This window comes from Tenrec ecaudatus, chromosome 3 (genome assembly GCF_050624435.1).
Source record: "Tenrec ecaudatus isolate mTenEca1 chromosome 3, mTenEca1.hap1, whole genome shotgun sequence".
NCBI classification, from domain to species: Eukaryota; Metazoa; Chordata; class Mammalia; order Afrosoricida; family Tenrecidae; genus Tenrec; species Tenrec ecaudatus.
The window spans coordinates 41,082,499-41,107,998 of NC_134532.1; the positions used below are offsets into that span (position 1 = coordinate 41,082,499).

A 25,500-nucleotide genomic window follows, 5' to 3' on the forward strand; every position below is an offset into this window, starting at 1 on the left:
CTAACATAATGACTCCCCACAACACTGCCTCAGTTAATACGGTTTCATGAAGCTCCTTTAACACCAAAAACCAAGGTTCTATTTCTTTATTTTTCGTGTGTGAAACGTAATGATTTAGTCAACTCCCTATTTGGAGAAAATACAGACTCAGAGAGACTATCGAGCTTCTCAGAGGTCACAGAGCCAATTAACAGCAGACCTTTCCTCTATTTAAGTCGAACCCCCTTCTACTATGCTCGCTGTTTCCTCTTGTTTGGGGAAATGGAGATTGGTAAAGGAAACTTAAGGGAAACGAACCCATAAAACGTGTTCTGTAGCTCAGTGATGTACAGGTATGAGATATGAAAGAGTTGCTATAACCGTACTATAAATACTAAAGTTACTGAATAAAATAAATAAACACAACCTATTAACATAGCTTCTGCTACTGGACATGAGCACACCACATGTGAGTTGCAACTGGACACATACTGTATGAGATTCCATGTACGAAACAAGCCCATTGACAGACGCCACCGCTGAAATTCAGAATAAACTTGATGATGGAAACCGGCAGTCTATTTCTATTTCTAGCTGGGGAACAAATGTGACCCAAACAATGTTCTACCTTGAGGTTTTATTTTTATCTTTGATACATTTATATAACAACATTTAGAGAAATAATTATTGGAGGAATTAAATGGACATTGGAGGAATTAAATGGACATTGGAAGAATAGCAACATGACTAAGATAAACGGAGAAAATTCTGAAATTGATAGTGCACTAAAATCCAGAGTAAAATTAATCTTGTGACTTGAAGCCGATGAAAACCATTTACTGAGTCGTCTGTGCCATGCATTGTCTTGGGTGCTGGCTGTACACACAGGTACTAGTAAAGCTTTGATAAAACAGTATCAGTTATATAGCTTATAATGCTTATACGATTTATAAAGCTGTCTGAGATAAAATCTTAAGTTCAAACTCAGAGGAAGGACTCATACTGAGAAAACAATTTTATGTGCTGTAAAATCTCACAATATTCTTGCTCAGGTTAATTTTAACTTCTGTAGTTATACTAATATATCCTTGAATGAGGACCCAATGAAAATGTACAATTCCTTCTGACACAGAGGATACACTATTTCACTAGGGAACTCGAATGTGAAATCTGAAACCAAAAATCAGCAAAAGGCATATGAAGTTGTCTATTTAGCATTCAGACAATATCAGCTGACTCACTCATTGACGAGGAGTCACTGCTGGCCCATCGCCACCGTAGGGGACAAGGCAGAACTGCCTCTGTGTGTTCTCAAGACTGAGCCTCCTTATGAGCCCAGAAAGCTTTGTCTTTCTCCCAACATTATCAGCTGGCGAGGCAATTGTAAAAGATGAACTACATGCAAAAGATTACTTGCATGGCCAAAGGAAGCGACCTCCAACCACTAGTTCAACTGAAACAGTGATACAATTCGTTTCCTCCACGTAAGAGAGACCCAGCTACTTAAAGAGAGCCACAGCAACAGAAACCAGCATGAAATTTAGGTCTCTTTCCTGCATGGCTACGCAGGACATTAGCTTAACATGTACAGACCAAATAAACAAGTGATTATTTCACCAAATTAACAGCCAGATTAACATATAAGAAATCTGCACCTTAAAGTATAACATAACAAACCTTACCCAAGTGGTCATCTGTGCTGTCATCCGCATCCTGGTGCCTACTTGCGGGAGGAACTCCCATGTAAATTTCTATGAAATATAGAACTAGTTGGAGCAGTTCCAAGGAAAGATGCCTCTCGGGCTTGCTGCATCACAAGGCTGTTGAACAAGGTTTGGTTCTGCTGCTTTTCCAGGGCTAGATTTGCACTGACCTCAGAGAGCCTCTCAGTGTTTCTGTGAAGATTACAAAAAGCAAACGGCTCTTACTCCACTTCTTTGTTCCCTAAATGATCCTTCAGTCAAGCTCATTAAGTTAAATGTTGCTATAATGGAGAAACTATACGGAAAGGTGTTTTTTTTCCTTCCTAAAATGCCCTCTGGTGATAATAAAAGTATTAACAATTTCACAATGCAAGTTTGAGATGTGCCCTTGGGATAGAAATTGTGCTGTTGGGCTTTCTACTCCCTTAAACAGTTCCACCTTCTGAAACCCACAGGGAGTCGCCATGAGTCACCTTGGCAGTGAGTTTGGTTTTCCGTTTGTTGTCAGGAAGAAACCCTGGGGGCAAAGTGGTTGAAATGCTCAGCTGGTGGCTGACAGAGTGACTGTGGGCACCCCAGCTGCTCCACAGGACAAAAATGTGGTGGCCTGAGTCAAAGAGAGCCTTGGGCCATATGGGCCAGCCCGGGCCGGAATACCTTTTCCCAGTGGGCTCCCAGGGAGGGAGTAGATTAGGGTTCAGTTTGGCTTGAGGTTTGGTGCTGGTGAGTCCCTGCTGACTCAGAGTGGCTCCCAGTGACCGAGTCGAATGGCCCCAGGGTGCTCTCTTGGCTGTGATCTCTAGGTAAGCAGAGTGCCGAATCTTTCTCCGGTGGAGAGGCTGGGTGGACTCAAACTGCCAACCTGTTCCTAAGAAGCTCAGTGCCCAACTGCTTGCACCACCAGGCCTCAGCTTCTAAAACATAGTTCGCTCTGTTAATGTTTCTACTTCAGGGAATGCTGAAATGCAATTCTATAATGTAAAGTGTGTATACATTAGAAAGCTCCAGCAACCACTGTATACTAGTAGTACATCAGGCTTTCAAGAAGACCATAATATAGGAAATGATAATAATAAAGCCAAACAAAGCCCAAACAGGAAAGAGATGTAAGCTGTCCGACAGGAGACTATATTAGAACTGAAGAAGGCCCCGTTCTTTTCTATTGCCAAATGTTTCTTTAGTCATTTGAAAGATAAACAGATTTGCTGATGCTGTTTCCCACATTATACTGCCCACTTTGCACTTCTTAAATCACAAAACCGGCTCACTAAACCTTAGGTTTCAGAAGTCTGTCAATGAGTTCAATTTAGTATCGGTGGTTCTCTTTTGACTTACTTGTCTAGTTGTTTTGAGAACTCTTTCTTCACTTCTAATTCTTGAAGGTAGAGTTGTTTGTATTTCTCTGCTTCTGTTCTTTGTGAATAGATTTGGGAAGAGAATTCATGCTCCAGCCCCTTCATTCTCTGTTCCATCTCCCTTCTCAGTGAAGCAGTTTGTTCCTCCCATAAGTATTCTCTATGACCCTGGGATTGTGCTTGACGCTACAATCAATCAAAGGGATGCATTTAAAAATAATCATCAGGCATTTTTATCTTTAGTTCTTCTCAGTGAACCTGAGAGCAACTTTAAATAAATCAGAAGTACATTTTTAAAAGTTGAATTTAAAAATCATCAATGTCAGCTGACACATCGGAATTATAAACCACACTATCATTGTCAAGCTATTGCTTATGTGGTTTTATCTTTGAAAGCATTGTAATTCATTTTAATTTAAAAATATAATACAGTAAGTTCTAAACCAATGTACGGATCATTTGTAACATCGTAACTTTCTTTTGGTTAGCCTCTTAGGAGTCTTCTGTATGATAACTAGATTTAATCATCAAGGGATTTTGTAAAGAGCATCATTATCCTCTAAGAGCAACTCAGTAACAATCATGATGGCGCTGACATATTACAGAGAGCAGCAAATGTCACCATCTTTCTAATAATCTACAAACAAATGACTGAACCGAAGTAAAGGAAAGACATGCAATGTCATAATCTGACATATAACTTTCAACTCCATGAGTGAAAGCACAGAACAGATCAAAGAGTTCGAGTTTACCTGTAAACTCATTTTGACTTGTTGGAGTTCATAGACTACTTCCTCTGTTTGTTCCTCAACTCTCCATGTAAACTGGTCCACTTGGCCAAGCTTGCTCTGGTTTTGGTCTAATTCCCTTTGGAGCTGGACGACCTTTTGTTCCAACTTCCCTTTTTTCTTCTCCAGTTTTTCACACTTCCGCTGTGTGTCTTTCATAGCTGACAACTCCTGCTGAAGGGCTTGATTTTGTATTTCCAAAGATTGCCATTTTGAATAAACAGTATCCCATTTGCCTGTAAGCGGGTCAATCTGCATGAAATAAAATAATATGATTTGGTAATAAAGGAAGTTAGCTGAGAATTGTCAAAGTTGGTACTGATAAACAAGTTTAAAATGAATTCACTGCAAGAAGCATTCTCTGTGCTACAGCAGATTCTCAGAAGGTGATGACTTTTTCTCAGTCTCAAACATCACTGCCATTGAATCAATGCAGACTCGCAGTGACTGCCTGTGGGTTTTCTGAGACTGTGACTGTTCATGGGAAGGGAAAGCCCAGTCTTTCCCACAGAGCTGCTGGTGGTTTCCAACTGCAGCCAGGAGGTTCACAGTCGAACTCTGAACCAACCAAGAAGGCAATGAAAAGACACAAAGAGCACAACACATGTTTCCTGTGATTAGTTGTGTTGTAAATTTCTGCCCTGGATCCTAGTTTTCGATGATGTGTCCTAAGCTGTCCCTCCTCCAAGGGGTCACCGGTGAGTGAAGGAGAAAGCAACCTGTCCACAAACGTGCCAGCCACTCACACCCATTCACATGTGGAAGACAAGGGCTGGTTTCGCTGCTCCTGAGCATGTCTATGTTCCCTCTGAGGCACTTCATGTTCAAGTGGCTTGTGTCACAAAAGAAGTAATTGCTAATGACCCTGAAGAAGAGGGTGCTGTGCCTATCCCAAATCAAGCAAACAAATCAGAAACACATGGGAGGGGCTTGAGGTCCAGGAGGCAGGTAGAAGCTGAAAGCCCATAGGAAGGGCATCACAGAGAACCAATGGGCTCAGAGAGAGGGGCCTGGTGGCCCAAGAGGGGTCTGACTGTCAGGATATAAAGACAGGTAAATAAACAATATATTAAAATCTGGAAGAAAGGACACTTGCTTATTAGCAGCTGAAAGTAGAATATTAGTGGCTCTGGAGAAGCTAATGAAACATTGGTCAATAGAAAAGAACGGGGCCTTCCTCAATTCCAATATCATCTCCTTTGGTTATTTATAGGTTCTCTTCATGTTAAAATGAAGGAACAACATCTGACTCCCATCAGTCCACAGGCTGTCAGGAAAATATGCCCCAAAGCCAAGGATGACTCTGTAAAACCCTTGGTTAAAACCTTGGAAAGATTTAAGATGGCATCTCAACTTCATGAGGGAGTTTACTGAAGTGAGAACCTTTAAGAGTTTTGTCCTAGGCAGATTCACAGGAAGCCCAACATGGTGAAGAAGGGCTCTGTTTCTGAAGGTATCTCTTTCTTGGCGTACGTAAATTGAATGATCATAATTATGCAAAGGAACATACGCAAGTCTCACATGCTTAATGAGCTAAAACAAATAAAACGCATAATAGCAAGGGGAAGAAATATCAGAGGACTGGAGGATAGCGATGGATTTCCTGGGTGCTATTCCGCACCCTGGATTTATTTTTCTTCCTGTGGGGCTCTTCCGAGAAGGATTGTCCAATGATCTGGCAGGTGGGTTTTGGGTCTACACTACATCCCCACCCATTCACATAGATTTCCTTGCTAGTTTTTTAACTTCTGATGCCTTTCCTGCCGACACCTTATCTCTGGCCTCTTAAAACTTTATCCACTGACTCCTGCACCAGTCATAAAACATTAGTCTTGCTTCCAGATTATGTTTTATCAGATGAATAGGCAAGCTCACTGAACTGGTGAGATTGAGAAAGATTGGAAATTACATTAAGAATTTATCTATCCTGCGTGATACAACTGATGTATGGAATGTTGTAAGAGCCTCCAATAAAAGATTTATATATCCATATTCTAAGCACCACATCACCTACCGTTTTAAATCTGCACATACCTATGTGTCTATGTCTATGTCAGTGATTATTCAAGTTCATAAGTCGCTGTACGTGACCAGATTTTTTTCACAGAATACCGTAGTTTTGGAAGTAGACTAAATACAGGAGCCAGAATGGCTGACTGTAAATCCCAACTCCACTATTTACTAGTCCTGTGCCCTGGAGCAAATTCTGAAACATCTATACAGTCCCTATGTCTGTATAAGGAAGATAAAAATAGTATCGACTTCTTAGGGATGCTGGGAGAATGACATTAGGGCATATAGGTTACGTCGTTATAAGAGTATCTGGCACACAGTGCACGTTGTGAGGGATTGCTTCTAGCGTTATCATTGTGACTGGCCTTTGTGTTTAGTCAAATTTGTTCTTTCAATCTGGTGGTCTTCCAACAGAAATGGTGCCTAGAAAGTTACAGTGTGTCTTTTATATATCATTAATAGGGGCATTAAAAAAGGGTGGGTGTGAAGGCTAGTACTCAATAAACCTTTCTCCAATCTCACTAAGACTAGAATCTCTCTTCTTTTCATCTTATTTTCCCTTTATACCACGCAAAGGGGATGATCCCAGACTATCAGGCACTACAACTAGTACCTCCAGCATGAAGCAGTACATAATGTAGATGCCTGTCCGAATTGAGCTCAAGGCATTAGGCCCTGAACGTATGGGAGTCTATTACTGAGATATGGTTAGCATGCTCCTTAGAGACAAGGATGTTGAGCCATCATGGTGCACACTCTGGATGTGCTGTCAGGAGAGACCAATCCCTGGAGAAGGGCATCCCCTCTGGTAAAGTAGAGGGGCAGCAAAAATGGAAAGGTCCTCAAGGAGATGGACCGACACAGTGGCGGCACAATGGGCTCAATATTGTGAGTATTGTGAGGCTGGCACAGGATTGGGCAGTGTCTCTGTTTGTGAGCAGGGTTTCTATGGGCCAGAGGGGACGCAAAGACACCCAACAATGACAACAACAACAACAACATTGCTGAAATAAGGTTCATGAATCCACTCCTGCTCAGCAAGTGTTTATGTTGAGCCAGCACATTGAGGAGGGAAGGCTATTTGGTAGGGTACTTCAGAAAGCCAGGGCCCAACATTTTATAATGAGTAAAGTGCTGTTATACATCTGTAAATCCCAGTCCTGGCAGCTTGATGAAGAAAGGCCAATTTAGATTTTTATTTTTAACAGTGTGGGAAAACAAAAGAACAAGCAAACAATGAGCATATGATTATATAATTTTCCACTATTCGTTTTAAAGGCTTTCAATTTTCACTAGATTGCATTCAAAATTTTAAAAACTTATTCATATTGGTGTTTCAAGGAAACTCTCTGGTGTGGTAAAAGTGCTGAGTATCATCCTAACTTTGTTAAACAATAATATTTTCAGTTTATACCATGTACGGGTGCCATAGACATCAGCTACTATTTCCTCTGGGAGTAAAAATCTCGTTTAAGTGACTAATCTCTCAGGGGGAAAACAGTACAAACAATCATAGAAATAATGAAGCTCCTTTGTCCTGCACTGACTGGATGGCAAGTGCTGACAAAGGGAAAGTCAATGAAAGAGCAGTTAGGGGAAGCTTCCGGTAGATGGAGGTATTGAGCTACCTGGGTTTGGATGCAGATTAGGCTGCGTGAAAAGAAACTGAAAAGTTTGAGAGAAGGCACCAAAACAAACAAAGAAAAAACACCACATGACAAACTTAAGCCATCACGTTGAAGCCAAGTCATCGTGAGCTTACAGGACAAGGCACAAATGCGCCTGTGCGTTTCTGAAACTACAACGCTGTATGGGAGTAGAAAACCTTGTTTTTCTCCTGCAGAGGGCCTGCTGATTTCCAACCACTGACCTTTTGAGTAGCAGGCCAGCAGGGAACGAGTCCACCACTCAAGGAAGACACAGACATGGCAAAGTAAGCACAAACAGTTCAGCATGCAATCCAATGACAAGAAAACATGCCCAAACAAGACTTATACACACACGGCCATTGCAGTAGTATTCATGATAAATATGTACAAAATGTGGTATGCCCATAAAATGTTCTATTACTTAACGAGAAATGAAAAAGGGATAACAATGATGAGCCTTGAAAACACTGTGTGACTTTGAAGAAGCCAATCCCAAAGACTATGTATTTCTGGACTGCAAATCTCACAAGAAGTAGACTGGGGGGAGGCCATGGGAGCAAGGCATGCAATGAGCTACATCCTACGTGGGAGGGAGGGCTTTCTTTTGGGATGGATGACAAATTTGCAAAGCATAAAATGTCAACAGAAAGCTCAAAATTAAATGGTTATATGAGTTGTACTGGTTTGGAAAATTCTAGACTGTACAACAATTTCTCTTTTTTTCATTGCAATTTAACTTTCACTTGTGAGTACCTCACATAGTCAATCCTCTGCTGAAATCCTTCCAACAGGGGCCTAGCCCATTCAGTATGACCATCATTACAATAGGCTTCAAAGGCTCTGTGGACTTCAGCCTCTACTTCACACCCTGGCCTCGGCTCTTACAACCCTCATCCCACCATGCCATTCCCAACGGCTAATATTACTGCGAAGAGGGAACCAAGCACAATACAAAAAGTGATAGACAGTTACAGTGATCATCGCATTGGGTAAATTCTTGTGAAATTATCATTGCTGAGACTTGAACTGAGGCTTATTATCCAGTTACAGTCCATTCTCATTACTCATGGATTCTGCTTTCACAAATTCACCTAATTTGCTAACACACACACACACACACACAAACAAACAACAACCATTTTATTGGGGGCTGATACAGCTGTTGCCACAATCAATATCTATATCCATTGTGTCAAGTACATTTGTTGTCAGCATCATTTTCAGAACATTTTCTTACTACGTGAGCCCTTGGTATCAGCTCTTCATTTGTTCCCTCCCTCCCATACCCTCCCTCATGAACCCTTGTTAATTTATAAATTATTAATTTTCCTTTTCTTGTACCCTCCAATGTCTCCCTTTTCCCCCTTTGCTGTTGTCCATCCCCGAGAGAGGGTTATATGTAGGTCATAGTTATCAGTTCCCCCTTTCTCCACCCATCTTCCCCTGTCCCTCCTGGTATGGCTACTCTCATTATAGGTCCTGAGGAGTTTATCTGTCCTGGATTCCCTGTGTTTCCAGATCTTTATCTGTACCTATGTACATGCTCTGGTCTAGCCAGATTTGTAAGGTAGAATTAGGGTCCTGATAGTGGGGGTGTGGAAGCATTAAAGAACCAGAGGAAAGGTGTATGTTTCATCCATGCTAAAGTGAACCCTGACTGGCCCGTCTTCTCCTCACAACCCTTCTGTAACGGGATGTCCAATTGTCTATAGATGGATTTGGGCCTCCACTCTGCACCCCACCCTTCCATTCACATTGACATGATTTTTTGTTCTGGGTCTTTGATGCCTGATTACTGATCCTGTCAACACCTCATGTTCACACAGGCTGGGGCCATTTTTCCATGTGGGCTCTTTTGCTTTTGTGCTAGATGACCACTTGTTTATATTAAAGCCTTCAAAACCCCAGATGCTCTATCTTTTGATAGTTGGGCACCATCAGCTTTCTCTACCACATTTGCTTATGCTTCCATTTGTCCTCAGCAATCGTGTTGGGAAGGTGAGCATGATGGAATGCCGGATATTAGAACAAAGTGTTCTTGTGTTGAGGGAGTACTTGAGTAGAGGCCCAATGTCCATCTGAGTCCTTAATACTAAACCTATAAATATATGCACATAGATCTATGTCTCCATCACCATATATAAGTATATTTACAAATGTGCATGCCTGTATCTAGATCTCTGTAAATGCCCTTTGACTCCTAGTTCTTTTCTCTATTTCCTTTAAATTTCCACTTGTCCCACTATCATGCTCAGCCTTCATTTGGGTTTCAGTAATTCCTCTCCATTACATTGTCCTCGGTCAAGGCCTACAAGGACCCTATACCATCCTCAACATTGATTTTTGGTCACCTGTTTTTCTATTTTCCCTGGGTTTGTTAGCACCCACTTCTCTTCCCCCACCTCCCTGTCTCCCATGTTCCCGCTGGCACTGTCTTCCAGATGTTTTCTCCTCCGGTTTATTTATTCAGCCTATATTTTCTAGATATACATGCAGAGATAATAATATGCACAGACACAGACCAAGCAAATCAAAGCAACAATAGAAATTAAAATAACTCCAACAATAACCAAAAAACTAATCTCACACACACACACACACACACAAAACCAATCAATAAATAGGGTTTTCCAGTTGAGTCTGATCGAGTGTCATGCCCTGACCCCACAGTCTAATTTTGGTGTTCTCTGGGGAATTCACTGCTCTGCTCCACTTGCTGTTCTGGTGTATGACATTAGTGTTTCATCTCAGCATCGTGGGGTCAGAACAGGCACAATTCCCACAGGCTAACATATTTTTTTAATCCTAAAACCAAGAGCTCTAGTGTCTTCATAGTCATTTGCTCACACTGAGTGGCTACCAAAAACAAGTTTCCCAAATGGACAAGGCTGCCTCTGAATCAGCAGGAACTTCATAAAGCATAGCTTCTACAAATAATGACAAGAGACTTTATCTGTAACCAGGTTCAAATCAAATTGTAACTAATAGCGAAATATTTCATCTACTATGGTTTTTTTAAAGTTTGCCAAACATGTCCCTAAGTAGGATCTAAGAAATAACAACTATTTTCAAAAATTTGAGATGTTATAAGAAGACAAGATTTTAGAGGGAGGGTGAGGGGGAAAAATGAGCTGCTACCGAGGTCTTAAGTGGAATGGAAATGTTTTGAAGATGATGATGGCAACATATGCACAAATGTGCTTGATACAATGGATGGATGGATGGTGATGAGAGCTGTACGAGCACCCAATAAAATGATTTTAAAAAGAAGAAGAAGACGAAGAGGAAGCAGAAGCAAAAGAAGACATGCTTTTGATTCTGAAGTCATTTTGAGGGATAAGCTGCAGGGACTGGGCGATCAGGAATATGGTCTTGGGGGCATCAAAGTGTAGCGGCCTAACAGTTTCCACAAGATCATGTTGTACGTTTGACTTCGGTGAGGAGTAACTGGTGTCTTAAAAGTCCTTGAGTCTCCATCAAAAGAGGCAATCAGTTGTCTTTTCTGTCCAGAGGAAAGAAGACTGATGAAAATCAAAATACATATGGAAAGGATCAGTTCAACGAACTGATGGACCACAAAAACACCCATGCCCCCAAGCCTGAGAACAGAACTAGATGGCACCAGCGATTTGCTTTGAAAAGCATCACCTTCGAAGGACCAAGCTAGGATGGGAAAAGCAGGTAGAGCACAACTCAAAACCATAAAAGAGATCAGGCTTACTGGATATGGACAGATGAAATCCCAAGATTACGACCCTTTTGTCACTGCGTAGGTCAGACACTGAACCCACCTCTGTAACAGAATCATCAACCACTGAAGATCCGAGATGCAACACTGAAGCTAGGACAAAATTCAGAGGGCTGGAAAGGAGGAGAAAGAGGCAACAGGCATAAGGGATGGACCATTGAGGGAATTGCATCAGAGGAGCAGAAACAAAGTCTGTCTGGGTTGTTGAATGTAAAACCGATGATCTGCTCTGTAAACTGTCACCTCCTTCACATGAAAGATTTCAAAATACATGATTTTGAATTGAACAATGAATTCAAATTGACATAAAGAACACAAAAATTACTCTATTAAAAGCTTCTGAAGGAAAACTCTTGCAAAATGTATAGCATTTAAAACCAGTTCATCTGGGAAATCTTGAATTGAATATCAAAAATGTAATCTACTCAACTGAATCCTCATTTCAAGTGTTTTACGTATACACACTTCTGCCTTGTATGGCCTTGTAAAACATACGAATGATTATCTAATCAAACACTGTAATTAGTCTCTACCTGTGAGCAATTTAGGCTTTTGCCTCTTGGAATTTTACAGCTGAGAGATACCACTTATTCAAAATAAAGCGTGCCTCAGGTCTAATGTTTCTTTGCTGGACAATAGGCATAGTTTGGAGAGCTGTAGTAAATACATTGGCATGCTACAGATTTTCATCAATTCAACATTTCACCATAATCCTATATTATTTTGAATTTTCTTTCAGGAAGTCTGAAAACCATTCATCTCTCTGTATACTTACTTTTCTTTCCGCTTTCTCCTTTTCACACTGACATAGCCGTCCTTGTAATAGATCACACATATTTGATAACTCTTTAATTCTCTCCTCAAGCTCTTGCCTTTTTTCGCTTTCATTGTGGTATGTTTTGACCAGTAAATGAAATTGATCTTGGAGCTTCGTGACTTTCTTTTCTTCAGTGTCCACTTTATTTTCAGCTTCATGCACTTTCTGTTGAAGTGAGTCATTTTCACCCTGGAGACGAGTGAGTCGTTCATAGAGGAGCTTCTCTGCGTTCTTGGATTCACACACTTTCTCGGGTGCATTTTGATACCGGTGTTCCGTTTCCTTCAGTTGACTCTGTGATTGATTTAGGTCTCTTTGCAATTGAGCTATCTCTTCTTGGAGAGCATCTTTTTTTTTAGTAAACTCGCTTTCTAGGCTACTGAATTTCGTTTCCATTTCAGAAAGCTTTTGGCAAAGAGTGTCATTGGTTTCTTGTAGCTTAGACAGGTCCGTTTTGAATTTCTTCTGTATATGTAGACACACATCACGTGCTGTCTGTAAAGACAGTTCTAATTCGCATTTTGATTTCTGACTTCTCTCATGATCCTGCACAGCAGCCGCCACTCTAGACTGTAAGGAATCAATATCTGTTTCTAGTCTTTGTTGGTTTAACTTTTCGTCCTCCAATTTGGAGTGTAGCCTGGCATTCTCAGCTGTGAGTTCCTTAAGCTGTCCGCTGTATTGAAATGTTGTTCTTCTTAATGATTCTTCACTCCTATTTAGGTTCTGTTGAAGGTCATCATTTTTCGCTTTCATAAATTCCATGTCCTCAGCATATTTCTTTTCTTTTACTCGAATCTGATTTTTCAGTGCATCTATTTCCAGCTGTAGATTGTCAATTAAGACACGAAAGGGACAATTTGGCCGTGAATCCGGTTTTTCTTTGCTAGGATTCTAAGGAACACAAAGGAAAGTCAACACTCAATAAGATGCAGATCATTTTCTTTGAAAGTTACCATTAACCTGTATGTGCAACCAATAAATAGACCACAATAAGTAGATATGCAACTGCAAAAGCTGGACTCAAACATCACATCTTTCATGAGCATGAATTCCGAAACTCAAAAATTTAATTAACAGAAAAAGGAATTCCTGAGATTAAAAGAAACTATGAAATAATAATTCTGCAGAATTTCAAACTCAGATCTTTCTTGAATTATAAACATCCAAATGGTATAAACTAAACGAACAATATACTGGACTACGTTAAAAAATACATCTGACTACATTAAAAACATCGACTCAAGAGCTACGTTATAAAGCTACACTTTGCTCTCCATGTATCTGCGAGGTTAACAATATTAAGTCTATTCTCCTCTGAAACACACATGCAATCACATTAGGATAGAATACATTTGAAAAATCTTATCATGTTATGCAATCTCCTTGATTTATCCCAAATATTACTGCGACTTCCTCCACCTGAATTAATTGAAGTGGGTTTATGTTGTGACACCTAATCTATAGAGAAGGGGGTGCAAGAGGGCATAGAGGTTATTAGCTTGGGTAAAGGGAAAGGCAATATCCAACATGAGAGCGAAGATGTGGCGCATATGGAAGAATGGAAACAGGACAAGCCATTTGGAGGTTTGCTTAGATGTTGAACATAGAAATGATGATCTTATCTGTAAATTCTCACTTATCACAAAATAATTTTTTTTAAAAAGTGTAATGGCCTCATGATCATCTTGTGTCCTGACAGAAAATAGATTAAGAGGACTCCCTTGGGAATCCCCAAAGCCAGTTACCTCACTTAACCTTCTGAAATCATCTTTTGCCTTGCATTGTTTCTCCTCAGTAAGTCTTCCAAACCACTGCTAGGCCAAGACCATGTTTCAGAAGTCTCCCCACGGTCAAAAAGACAAGTGTATTTCTCAAAGACCTTGTCTGTAGCTGTATCTTTTAACAGAGATGTGATTAAACAAGTTTCCTTGGAATTAAACTCTTTAAATCAACTGGAACCACAGTAGCAATATTTTTTACTTATCTTCATATCTACACATACAAATGCATACAGACATTGAGTTGAAGATAACAAAAAGAATAACTCAGAATTCTTCTGTTCCTTGTGAGCCATTTCATGTTTTATTAATATTTGATTCTGAGCTTAATTGTGATTATTTTAAATAATAAGATGATTTTTGTTTGCTTAATGGATTATGAAAAGTGAATGGCATTTCTTAAGCTTTTCTGTTGGAATTGAAAAAGTAGAATTTCGGAAACCTTCACAAAGATCTTCTTGATTTTTGTACTCTTAACTAACATTGCCAACCCATGTATGACTGGCAGACACACAGATACTTAAAAAAGAAGATGCTACAAAATGGTCCCCTGTGGCCTGTAACCCCTCCGTTTCACATTCAGACACTCAACTGAGGAGGAGCAGCTCTACAGTCTTCGTCACAGAGATGAAGCCTTTATTTTCTGCACTACACGACCCACACCCACCCTCTACCGGCAAGGCCAATAACAATTCTTCCTCTCTTTATTACCTTTTGGATCCTGGGAATAGCAAAAGAGTGGAGGTGCTCACCGAGTGATAGAAGGACCAAATTGGACCAAAACACAAGGAGCAGGGTGAGTTGGCTGGCTGCTTAGTTAAGGATTCTGGAACATGAGTAATGCGTCCTCAGCTTCACATGCACAAACCATAAAACATTGCAGCTGGCGTGCATACAAGTAATTAGCTATTAGACTTTTACCATCTACTGATATGGGGATATAACCCAGAAAGGGGAAATGATTCCTCCATAAGTGCCTAACATGGAAGTATCTAGCAGTTTATGGCATCAAACCAGATAGATCAATTGTATATCTCTCAAGTCAATCAATGAATCAGATCAATTGCCAGATAAATTTATCAAATTAATGACATCGGTGAATGAAATGTGTGACTGTGGCAGCATCATTTAAAACCTTATGAGGAACTTCATTTACATTTTTTTTATTTTAATGGAGAATGGCTCTATTTGTGTGTGTTTGTTTTTTCCTCTATCTTTAAAAGTCAATGGACCTTTCACAGTAAAGTGGAAAAGAACACAGAGTAGCAAATGTAGGAGAGAGTGCAGAGAAATCAGAAACCTCCTACATTGCTGGTGGGTCTCTAAAAACATACAATCACGGTAGAAAGGGGACACGACACTACCTCACACACACACACACACACACAAAAGAGAAATTCCATGAAAGTCAGCTGTCCCTCTGCTGAGTTTAAACCCTAAAGAAGTAAGAGCCATAGCAGAAAAAGACATATGCACCACCATGTTTATCACAGCCTTGTGCACACAATAAGAAGTTGGAGACACACCAAATGCCCATCAGTGGAAGAATGCATAAATGAACTTTGCAACTTATACATAACACACTTCTGTGCACTGCTAGAGAACAATGGTAAAACTAGAAGCACCTCGTGGGATGGTTGGACCAAGAGAACATTATGCTGAGTGAAATTAGTCAACCGCTAAAGGGCAAATAATGTATGTCACCACTGCTATAAAGGAAAAGTCAAGACAAAGGTTTCCATGACAAAAGAAGCAGATTTTGATAGCCAGAGAAGGAGTGGGGCAAAGGAGGGAAGGTAAAGCAAGAGGTCGGAGGGTGGACAAGTGTTAACTAAGGTCAAGACGAAGACTGTATTCCAAGAGAAAGAGAAAAGAAATCAAAGGCCCAGGAGGGTTGGGCAAGGTACTGAGGGCTTGATAAATGGCTTCAATTGTTGAATACAGAATAGATGATTTAGGATGTAAACTTCCCACCTAAGTCACAATAAAAGGTCTTTTAAAAAATCAAGGCACAACTTTTACTTTGGAATTGTTTTGAACTTTATACGGATGGTTGATGTTATGCACATGATAAAATAATACACTTGAACATTTTACCATAATTAACTCCACAAAATCATGCCTCAGGGAAAAAGCATTTGAGAATGGTGATTTTGAAAATACTGAAGAACATATATTCTGTAAAACACACCAAAGTGGTAATTTTGGAATTATAGATCCCAAGGGTATGGGTAAAGCAGGTAAAATGGTACACACAGTAGGTAATAGATGAGTTTAGCTGGGAATCATTTTTATACCTCTCAAGATGAGGCAAACGTTTGTATATCCTTTGTTTCATTTATTGCTCCGTCTCATTTTATTGTCTAAAAAGCAATTACCATTTATACAAGAATTGGGAGAAAATGTTCCTTTATTCAATCTAGATGCTGAGAAATTAATTGGATCACCTGCATTATATGTAAAGAGACATGACTTCAGGATTGGAGGAAAGCTTATTAACAATCTGTGTATCCACAAGACACAGTCTTGTTTGCTGAAAGTGAGGAAGACTTGAAGCACTTGCCAATGAAGAACAAAGATTGTAGCCTTCAATATGGATTAGAACTCAAAACCAAAATCCTCACAACCAGAAGAATAGGTGACATCACGGTAAAGAGAGAAAAGACTGACATTGTCAACGATTCATCAAGCTATAATCCACAATCAATACGAGAGAAATAGTCAAGGGCTCAAAATAGCACATTGCATTGGGTAAACCTGCTGCATAAGATTTGGTTAAGGTAGGCAAAGCAAGAATGCTATCGTAAGTACTAGGATTTGACTGATTCGAGCCATGCTATTTTCAGTAGACTCATATGCATGTGAGACAGATACTGAACAGGGAAAACCAACAAAGAACTGAAGCGTTGGAATGGTGGCATCAGTGAAGAATATTGAAAGTCCCGTGAACTGCCCAAAGAACCAACATCGGTGTCTTGGATGGACAGCCAGAATGCTCTTTGGAAGCAATGATGGGAGGCTTCGTCTCATATATTTTGCATAGGACATCAGGAGAGACCTGTCACTGGAATGATTCGGGCGTAATGCGTGGTCAAGTAGAGGGGAGCAAACAAGAGGATGATCCCCGATAAGCTGGATTAGCATAGTGGCTGCAATGATGGGCTCAGACAGATGCACAATTGTGAGGTTGTCACAAGACTGTGCACTGTTTCCTAAGGTAGTACATAGGTTCGCTTTGGCTCAGAATTGACTCAACAGCACCCAACAAAAACACACGTTTTTGCCATTTACTTAGTTTATCCTCGTTTAGCAGGTCATGTGTTCTTGTGGTCAAATCCCTCGGGGTCCATTGCAATCTATGTGCCCCTGTATACAACAGAACAAAACACTGTCCTGTCCTCCACCATCCTCACAATTGTTCCTATGCCCGAGCCCATTGTTTCGACCAGTGTCCATCCAATGCTCTGAAGACCGTCCTCCTTTTCACTGCCCCTCCACTTTGCCAAGCACGAGATCCTTCTCTAGGGACCGGTCTCTCCGGACACCATGTCCAAACCATGCCATACAAAGCCTTGCCTTCCATGCCTCAAAGAATCCTGTGGCCTTACTTCTTCCAAAACAGGTTGCTTTTTCCTCTTAGCGGTCCATGGTGCTTTCGATCTTCTTTAGCAACACAGTTCAAAGGTTTCAATTCTCCTTTGGTTTTCCATACTCAATGGCCAACTTTCACATGCATAGGAGGCAACTGAAAATGCCATGGCTTGAGCCAGGTTCTCCTTAGTGCTCAAGGTAACATCCTTGCTTATCAACACTCTAGAGGGTTCTTGTGTACTCGGTTCACCTAATGCAACACGTCTTTTGGCATCTTTACTGATGCTTCCATGAACATTGATTGTGGAATCACGGAAATCAAAAACCTTTGACAGCTTCAAGATTTTCTCCATGTACCATGATGTTTCCTTTAGGCCATGCTGTGAGGATTTGGTCTTCCTTTTATTGAGTTGTAACCCATACTAAAGGCTATAATCCTTGATCTTCATCAGCAAGTGTTTCAAATGCTTCTCACTTAGAGCAAGCAAGGTTATGTCATTTGCATGTCACATGTTAATTAGCTTTCATCCGATCCAGATGTCACATTCTTCTTCACAAAGCATATGGCAAAATTAGTCAGCCAATTCACAGAAAACTTAGGATACTTGATCGGCAGACTTTCGGTGATTAAAAAACACAAATTATGAGAATGCTTCACTCTCATTTAGGTGGCAGAACTAATTTATCACAATTACATATTTAGACAACATCACATTTTACACAATTTTTTATGAGTGGAAAAATCAGAATAGTTTAGACTATAGGTTAAAAAAAAGTAAATTTCTACCTCATTTTGAAGTTGAACTTTCTCTTTTCCAGAGGCCGGGAGTACTTGTAATGGGCTGATTTCATGAAGAAACTTCTGCATATGCTCCTGTAGATTTTCATTTGGATTTATCTCTAATGTTTCACAGCTCTTTGGTATAGTAGCACTCACATTTTCTAATTGAGGTCCACCATGTTTATACTTATTTTCACTGCGATGTCTACACAACTGGTTCTGGAATGAGTCCTGTGCTCGTACATGGTTATCATTTGAGACCGGAACCACAGGTTTCATGTCATTTGGGCCGAGATGATGTTCTGGATCACTGGGCTTATGCTCATGTTTGATGTCTAATTCTCTTTTGCTAGTATATTTACAAATGTATTTCTCCCTTCCCATGTGCAACTCTTGTCCTCCTTTCATGTCAACGGAAATTTCGTCTGGGTTCCTTAGGTTTTCGCAACTAAATAAAAGGCTTGCTTGGACTTTGTTACGTGCTGTTTTGTGATCAGCTTCAAAACCAAACTCTTCATTGTCTAAAGAAAGCTTAGAGCACGATTGGGAAGTAGATTTGTCAGACCCAGAAGAGGAAGGGCCGGATAAGACATTTTCGAGGCTCGGTTCTTGTTGGAATATTACTGAGGTAGCCACTTCAAAGTCATCCCTTTCCTTCCTGCTAGATGTAGAACTTGTCTGATTTTCCTTTATGGTTGATCTTTCTTTCGAGTTGCCAGGTACTGGTTCTCCCTTGATATGAGCCATACTTTTGTACTTTGAGTACATATCACTAAACGTCTGCTTGACCACATTTTTGATGGTTTTCATGCCATTTTTCAACTTTCCTTTGCCTTGGTGGGTCTGCAGAGAAGACCGTGGTTGCACATGAGGAATCACTTCTCTATCACCCCTCTTCTTTTCTGGCTCCAGAGGCACTTGTGTCTGATGAAAAAGTGACAGAGGAAGGGTAAATTGATTTGGTTTCTCTTCAGCTGTATATCCTGTTGGGCTGCATGTTTTTTATAATACCTCTATCCTTCTATAGTCAAATGTGGATAAGGGATCATTAGCAGCTGGAGAGTAGGTAAACTGAAAACTATTTAGGAGTCACAGTCAATACATGCAACTCAGAAAGAAAATGCTTAAATTTTGATTGAAATGATGCACAATGATTTTTTAGTAATCCTGCATAGACTACCTGCAGGAATCCACTTGAAATGTATTTTAAATTCCACCAGGAAGAGTGGACATGAAATTTGAAAATTGATATTTTCTGATTAACTGTTCTAAAATGAACTATAAGGAAGGAAAGTATTGAGTTGAATAAGGTGGAAAACCATTGTTTGTGCTCTTAACATGAAATGGCCCATTCTGGAAGATTTGATTCTCTAACTTGGCATTTGGGTTGATTTTATAACCCATTGTCTTCCTGGATATAGAGTTTTAAGTGAATTACATGGTGACTACGGGCAGCTGATGCCATCTTTAACCTTGGCATCTTATTCAGTGCCATTGGGTTGATTCTGACAACTTAGAGTAGAACTGCTTCTGTGGCTTTCTGAGAACGTAAATCTTTATGGGAGCAGAAATTCTCGTCTTTCTCCCATGGAACAGCTTGATGGTTTTTAACTGCTGACTTTGGTGTTAGCAGCTGAACACCCAACGTCCCATGCCACTAGGGCTGCTAACCTTGGATTAGTGGTAGGCAATAGGAAATGGTAAACTCTTAACCATTGAGAGTAATTAGGTATTCCTACACAAATTCAACTCAGTGTTTATCAACTTCCTGTTGATGTGATTCAATATTTAAAGTTACCTTCATTATCATATCAGGTGAAGTTATTAAAAGAAGCAAGCAATCAGAAAAACTTATTTCCCTCATTCTAAGGATAAGTTTACAGTAATGTTACAAGTTACTATATTCTCCTAAGAGTTTCAGCTGCAAAACTAGTCAAAATGATGTACACATCAAATGGTACGAGCTAGTTTTTCTTTCTGCTGTGCATAGGGTGACTCTGGATTTGAGCCCATTGATGGTTCCTCAAAGCAATAATGAAGTCTCCAAAAGACAGTTCCAGACGGCAATTTCACTGAGGCCATGCTATGCAATAAGCTATAGAAATATTAAATTCAAAACATAAAATTTTACAGACCTTTGATTTGTTATCTTTACATTCTCCAGGTATGTACTTCTTCTTTGAACTCATTTTAAAGATGTTTGCTGCTGACAAATAGACTCACTTAGTTATAATATATACTTAGAACACTTAGGTAAAACTTTGAGCTTTCTCATAATTGCTAGAAGACAACATTTTATCACATGAAAATATACGGAATATTAAGTTTAAGCTATAAACTAAGTATTCATTTGTTGTAGAAATAAACTTCATTGTCCTAAAAAGTAGATAATCTACTTAGGAAACACTAGCTATCATGAAGTTTAAAAGATACAGATGTATCAAAATTCATTCACAAGTTCATCTACTCAACATCAATCAAAAACAAAATTCAAAAATACATTAGGAATGTTCAAAGTCACATTGTGTACATTCTTGTTTTAAATTGATTTAATATTTTTACAACTCAAGTAGCATATAACACTCGGTATTTTTATTCCTGAATCATGGCTCTCTTTGTCCAGGTAAAGTGGGTGTCCCTTTCTTGGTGCTATATGAATGCTTAAGACATTTTTCTTCTGTGTTTTTACCTGCCTGAATTATAATTATTTATTTACAGGTCTGACCCTTATGGGCCCAGATTGAAGAAGACAATGGTTCACATCATCTTTGTACAAAGATTTTGTATTTCAGTGGAGCACATCCTGGCTCACCAGGCCTTGAGGACGATGTTCCCACTCAGAGTAGCCAGTCCACAGAGAGGACCACATGGCCAGCCCCACTATTAGAAACAACGTCCCTCACTGACCCATAGCCCTACCGGGGACAACACTGGAGAAATAGTGTGGGAATTGCACTCGATCTGTTCCTGCCACGCTGAGGCAAAACACTCTGGGGGTACCACAGAACAGCAAGGGAATTGAATGGTGAGGTCTCCAGGGAATGCCGAAGGTGGACTTTGGGCTAGGGCTTGGTGCCCCAACAGACTGGACTGGAAAACACGCCTAAAGGCCAACAAAAAAATCCTTGAAATAACTACAACTTTTCTTTCTTGTGTTTTTTTGTTTCTGTGTCCTTGGTTTGTTGTTGTTTTGTTTTATATTATTGCTCGGCTTTGTTCTGTCTTGTTTTTGTGCATGTTATTATCTCCGCAGGTCTGTCTAAATAAGATAGACTGGATGAACAATCTGGAGGAGAAAAGAAGGGGACCGACAGTTCTGGGGAACATGGGAGAAGGCGAGGTGGGGGGAAAGGAAGGGGTGTTAACAAACCCAGGGACAAGGGAACAATAAGTGATGCAAATTGGTGGTGAGGAGGGTGTAGGAGGTCTGGTAAGGCGTGATCAAGGGTAATGTAACCAAGAGGAATTACTGAAACCCAAATGAAGACTGGGCATGATAGTGGGAGAAGAGGAATGTCAAAGGAAATAGAGGCAAGAGCTAGGAGGCAGAAGGCATGTACAGAGGCCTAAATAAAGGCATGTACATATGTAACTATGTTTATATATGAGGATGGGGAAATAGATGTGTATAAAATTATAGGTTTAGTATTAAGGTAGCAGATGGACATTGGGCCTCCACTCAAGTACTCCCTCAGTGCAATAATACTTTGTTCTATTAAACTGGCATTCTATGATGCTCACCTTCCCAACACAGTCGCTGAAGACAAAATGGGTAAATAAGTAAATGTGGTGAAGAAAGCTGATGGTGCCCGGCTATCAAAAGATATAGCATCTGGGGTCTTAAAGGCTTGAAGGTAAACAAGTGGTCATCTAGCTCAGATGCAAGAATGCCCACATGGAAGAAGGACACCAGCCTGTGCAATCAGGAGGTGTCGAAGGGATCAGGTATCAGGCATCATCAGAACAAAAAAATCATATCATTGTGAATGAGGTGGAGAGGTGGAGTGGACACCCAAAGACCCTTTATAGGCACTGGACATCCCCTTACAGAAGGGTCTCGGGGAGGAGATGAGTCAGTCAGGGTGCGGTGTAGCAAAGATGAAACATACAACTTTCTTCTAGTTATTAAATGCTCCTTGCCCCACACTATCATGATCTGAATTCTACCTTACAAATCTGGCTAGACCTGAAGAAGTACAGTGGTACAGATAGGAACTGGAAACACTGGGAGTCCATGGCGGAGGATCCCTTTGGGATCACTGGTGTGAGTCCTGATACTGGTAGTGTGGAGGGAGAGTGGTTTGAAAGGTGGAACCGATGACAAGTGTCTACATATAACCTCCTCCCTGGGGACTGGACAACAGAAAAGTAGGTGAAGAGATATGTTGGACAGTGCAAGATATGACAAAATAATAATTTATAAATTATCAAGGCTTCATGAGGGAGAGGTGAGCAGGAGGGTGGGGAAAATGAGCTGATGCCAGCGACTTAGGTGGAGAGCAAATATTTTGATAATGATGAGGGCAATGAATGTACAAATGTGCTTTTCACAATTGATGTTTTATGGACAGTGCTAAGAGTAGTATGAGCCCCTAATAAAATGTTTTTAAAAAATGAAGGAAAGGAAGTCACCCATTCATTGTATCATTAAACATTTGCTGCATGTGTTTGTTCTCTCAAGGAAAATGAGAGAATGCTAATGATTTCAACCTTTACCACAACTTTTGCATTCAATAATAAAACAAATATTGAAATCAAAAACTTTTATTTAAAGAATTTGTATTTCTTTTACTCAGTAAGTATCTGAGTTTCTGCTGTGTCTAGGGTGCCAGGGTTTCAGGAGGAATTAGGGAAGTATCGGTGGAGATAATGAGAACCAGGAGTGGATTTTTGGGGAATGGCTTTGCGGAGACAGTGAAGTTTGCCATATGAAAGGGGTGAAAGACAGGGAAGGGTGAGAGCATGTGAGGAAGAATCCATATGGTGAAGGAAGTATTAATTAGAACCATAAATCATCTCTGTGTTATATCACATCCATATATACATGTACATGTACATACATGTATATTTATACATATGAGAGATAGTTGACGAGAGTATGATCAGCAATTCAGTCATGTCTGAGAAATCAACACCAGGGAAATGAACTCAATATGGAGAGTTAGGGAGAGGGCAGATTAGGAAAGGTCCTGTCAGCTTACTCCTTGGACATGAATTATCTTTGGAAGCGTAGTCCATGGGGAGAATGACATTTAATAGAAATCATGTTACGTTATGTGGGACACTGACTGTGGCGAGCATAAGGATAAGTGCAGACAGGGCAGAAGGCATTCGTGTAAAGTATAGGTAACACCAGTCTGAGGTGGAAGGGCGCTGTGGGATACAGAATGATTAATGCTCATGATACATAAACTTTCATCAAAGGAATCCATGTGCATATGCGAGAGTGCTGGTAAATTACCATGGGTCTCGTCATAGCCAAAGGTATGAAGCTACACTTGCAGATTTCAATAGCATGGGTGAAAGCAGTAGTGGGTCTGTTTCAGCGGTGCCATTTTGATTATAAGTCTGCTTCTGACTTCTAACAAGCACACATAGGTACATAATGATGGCTATATTTATAGATGAAACATTAACCTAATTTCCGAGGACAAAAAAGATGCTGTAGCTGTAAGGTATAAATGATATTGAATACTTTATGAATATAGACATCATCAAACCACCAAATACCCACTGCTATCAAGTCAATTCTGACTCATTGCAAGAGAATCTCCAAGGGTGTAAATCAGTCAGGACATCATTCTCGCTTGGAGCACTTGTGGCTTTGAACCGACAAACTTGCAGCTGGCTGCAGATAGCTTACAAAACAGCACAGCCAGGGCTCTTTCCGCCACCTTGTGGTACTGGTTAAATTAAGGCCATCAAATCTATCTAAAGTGTAATGATGTACTAAATCAAGAAAATGGATATAGTAGTAGAATTAAAACTGATTATCCCTATTTCACTATGAATGGTCTCAGCACTCCTTAAAATTAATATTTATATTCAAATATATTCTTTATTGTTATTGTTATGTGTTATGGAAGTGATTGCAATTCATAATGACCCTACAGGTAGGTCAGAGTAGGGTTTCCAATAAAGTAATCCTGTTGGTTGCAGACTGCTACGTCTTTGTTCTGGGCAGCCACTGATGGGTTCCAATGGCTGACCCGCTAATTAGCAGTCCAGCACTTGTCACCACTGTGCTCCCACGGTTCCTTTATTCATTAGAAATAGTTACATGGGTATTCAAAGGTACGCAGGTACATGGACACACCTGAGAATAAAGAACTCTTAGAGAAAAGTTTCAGTGATTCTCATTAATATTGGAACAGCATTCTTAATTAGATAAAGTGATAGCAAATCAGTTCAAATTTCTCTTCAGAAGTTGCTGGTTATGCTGCTTTGGAAACAGTAACATGTATACATCTAAAACTCACATCTATAGAGCTAAGCAGTCACAGTGCGTTGGAGGGCTCCATCTTTATGCTCTACCTCGTTTTCTCGAGTCCCAAAGGTCAACAATTATGCCAATGTTTGGGAGGTACTCCAATTATATTTTATAACCAGCCTACAAGCAAGGACTTCACCTCCAAATTGTCCTTGGGATTTACTTCCTGTTTTGGTTCAATGAGGAATGCAAATGGAGTTCAATAAAAGGTGTGGTTGCATTGTAGGTTGCATCGAGAGAGTAAACATGAAAAAAAATATGCACTAAATGATTTGGAAAGTCAGAAGTGTAGACTGAAACCAAGAGAGGGTCTAGGATTGAATTCTCCGCATTTACTTACCTTTTCTGCTCTTTCGGTGTTCTGGGCACTCTGCTTTACCGATGTTATGGACAAGTTCATCTTCTGTTATACATATAATTCCAAAATTGTCCTTTTCCTTTTCTGCTAAGGACATTGTCCTATATTTTGTCAATGTTGGCTGACTTGTGGTTGGTGATGTTGACTTAGATGGACCCTGATCATCAGCGTTCAGTTTCTTGGAAAGTGTTTTACTCACATGGGGAGAATTCCAAACTGAAAAAATGGAAGGTAAAATGTTCCCTTATTGGAAGGTAAATATTAGTATAAATTTGACCGGCTTAACTAAAATCAAATTGTGTTTCAGTGAAGCAGTTGCACGTCTCCTTCTCCCTGAAAAACAGAGATCTCTCTGTCACACTGCATGTGGCATGGCGTATACCTTTTCTGGTGAGCCCCTGTGTTTCCATCAATCCAGAATAGACTTAACAGTGACCAACAATACAT

At 40.1% G+C, this 25,500-nt stretch overlaps 1 protein-coding gene across 1 annotated transcript; it reads right to left on the reverse strand.

Annotated features, from left to right (window-relative positions):
• Positions 1 to 1,699: 1,699 nt before the first annotated feature.
• Positions 1,700 to 25,095, reverse strand: LOC142442236 (putative coiled-coil domain-containing protein 144C). The gene is made up of 6 exons (XM_075543510.1): positions 25,036 to 25,095; positions 18,212 to 19,129; positions 12,011 to 12,946; positions 3,790 to 4,077; positions 3,018 to 3,223; positions 1,700 to 1,874 (listed from the first exon to the last, which is right to left on the reverse strand). Exons 1-6 carry the CDS (start codon positions 25,093 to 25,095, stop codon positions 1,700 to 1,702), a joined length of 2,583 nt encoding a protein of 860 aa, XP_075399625.1.
• Positions 25,096 to 25,500: the final 405 nt, after the last annotated feature.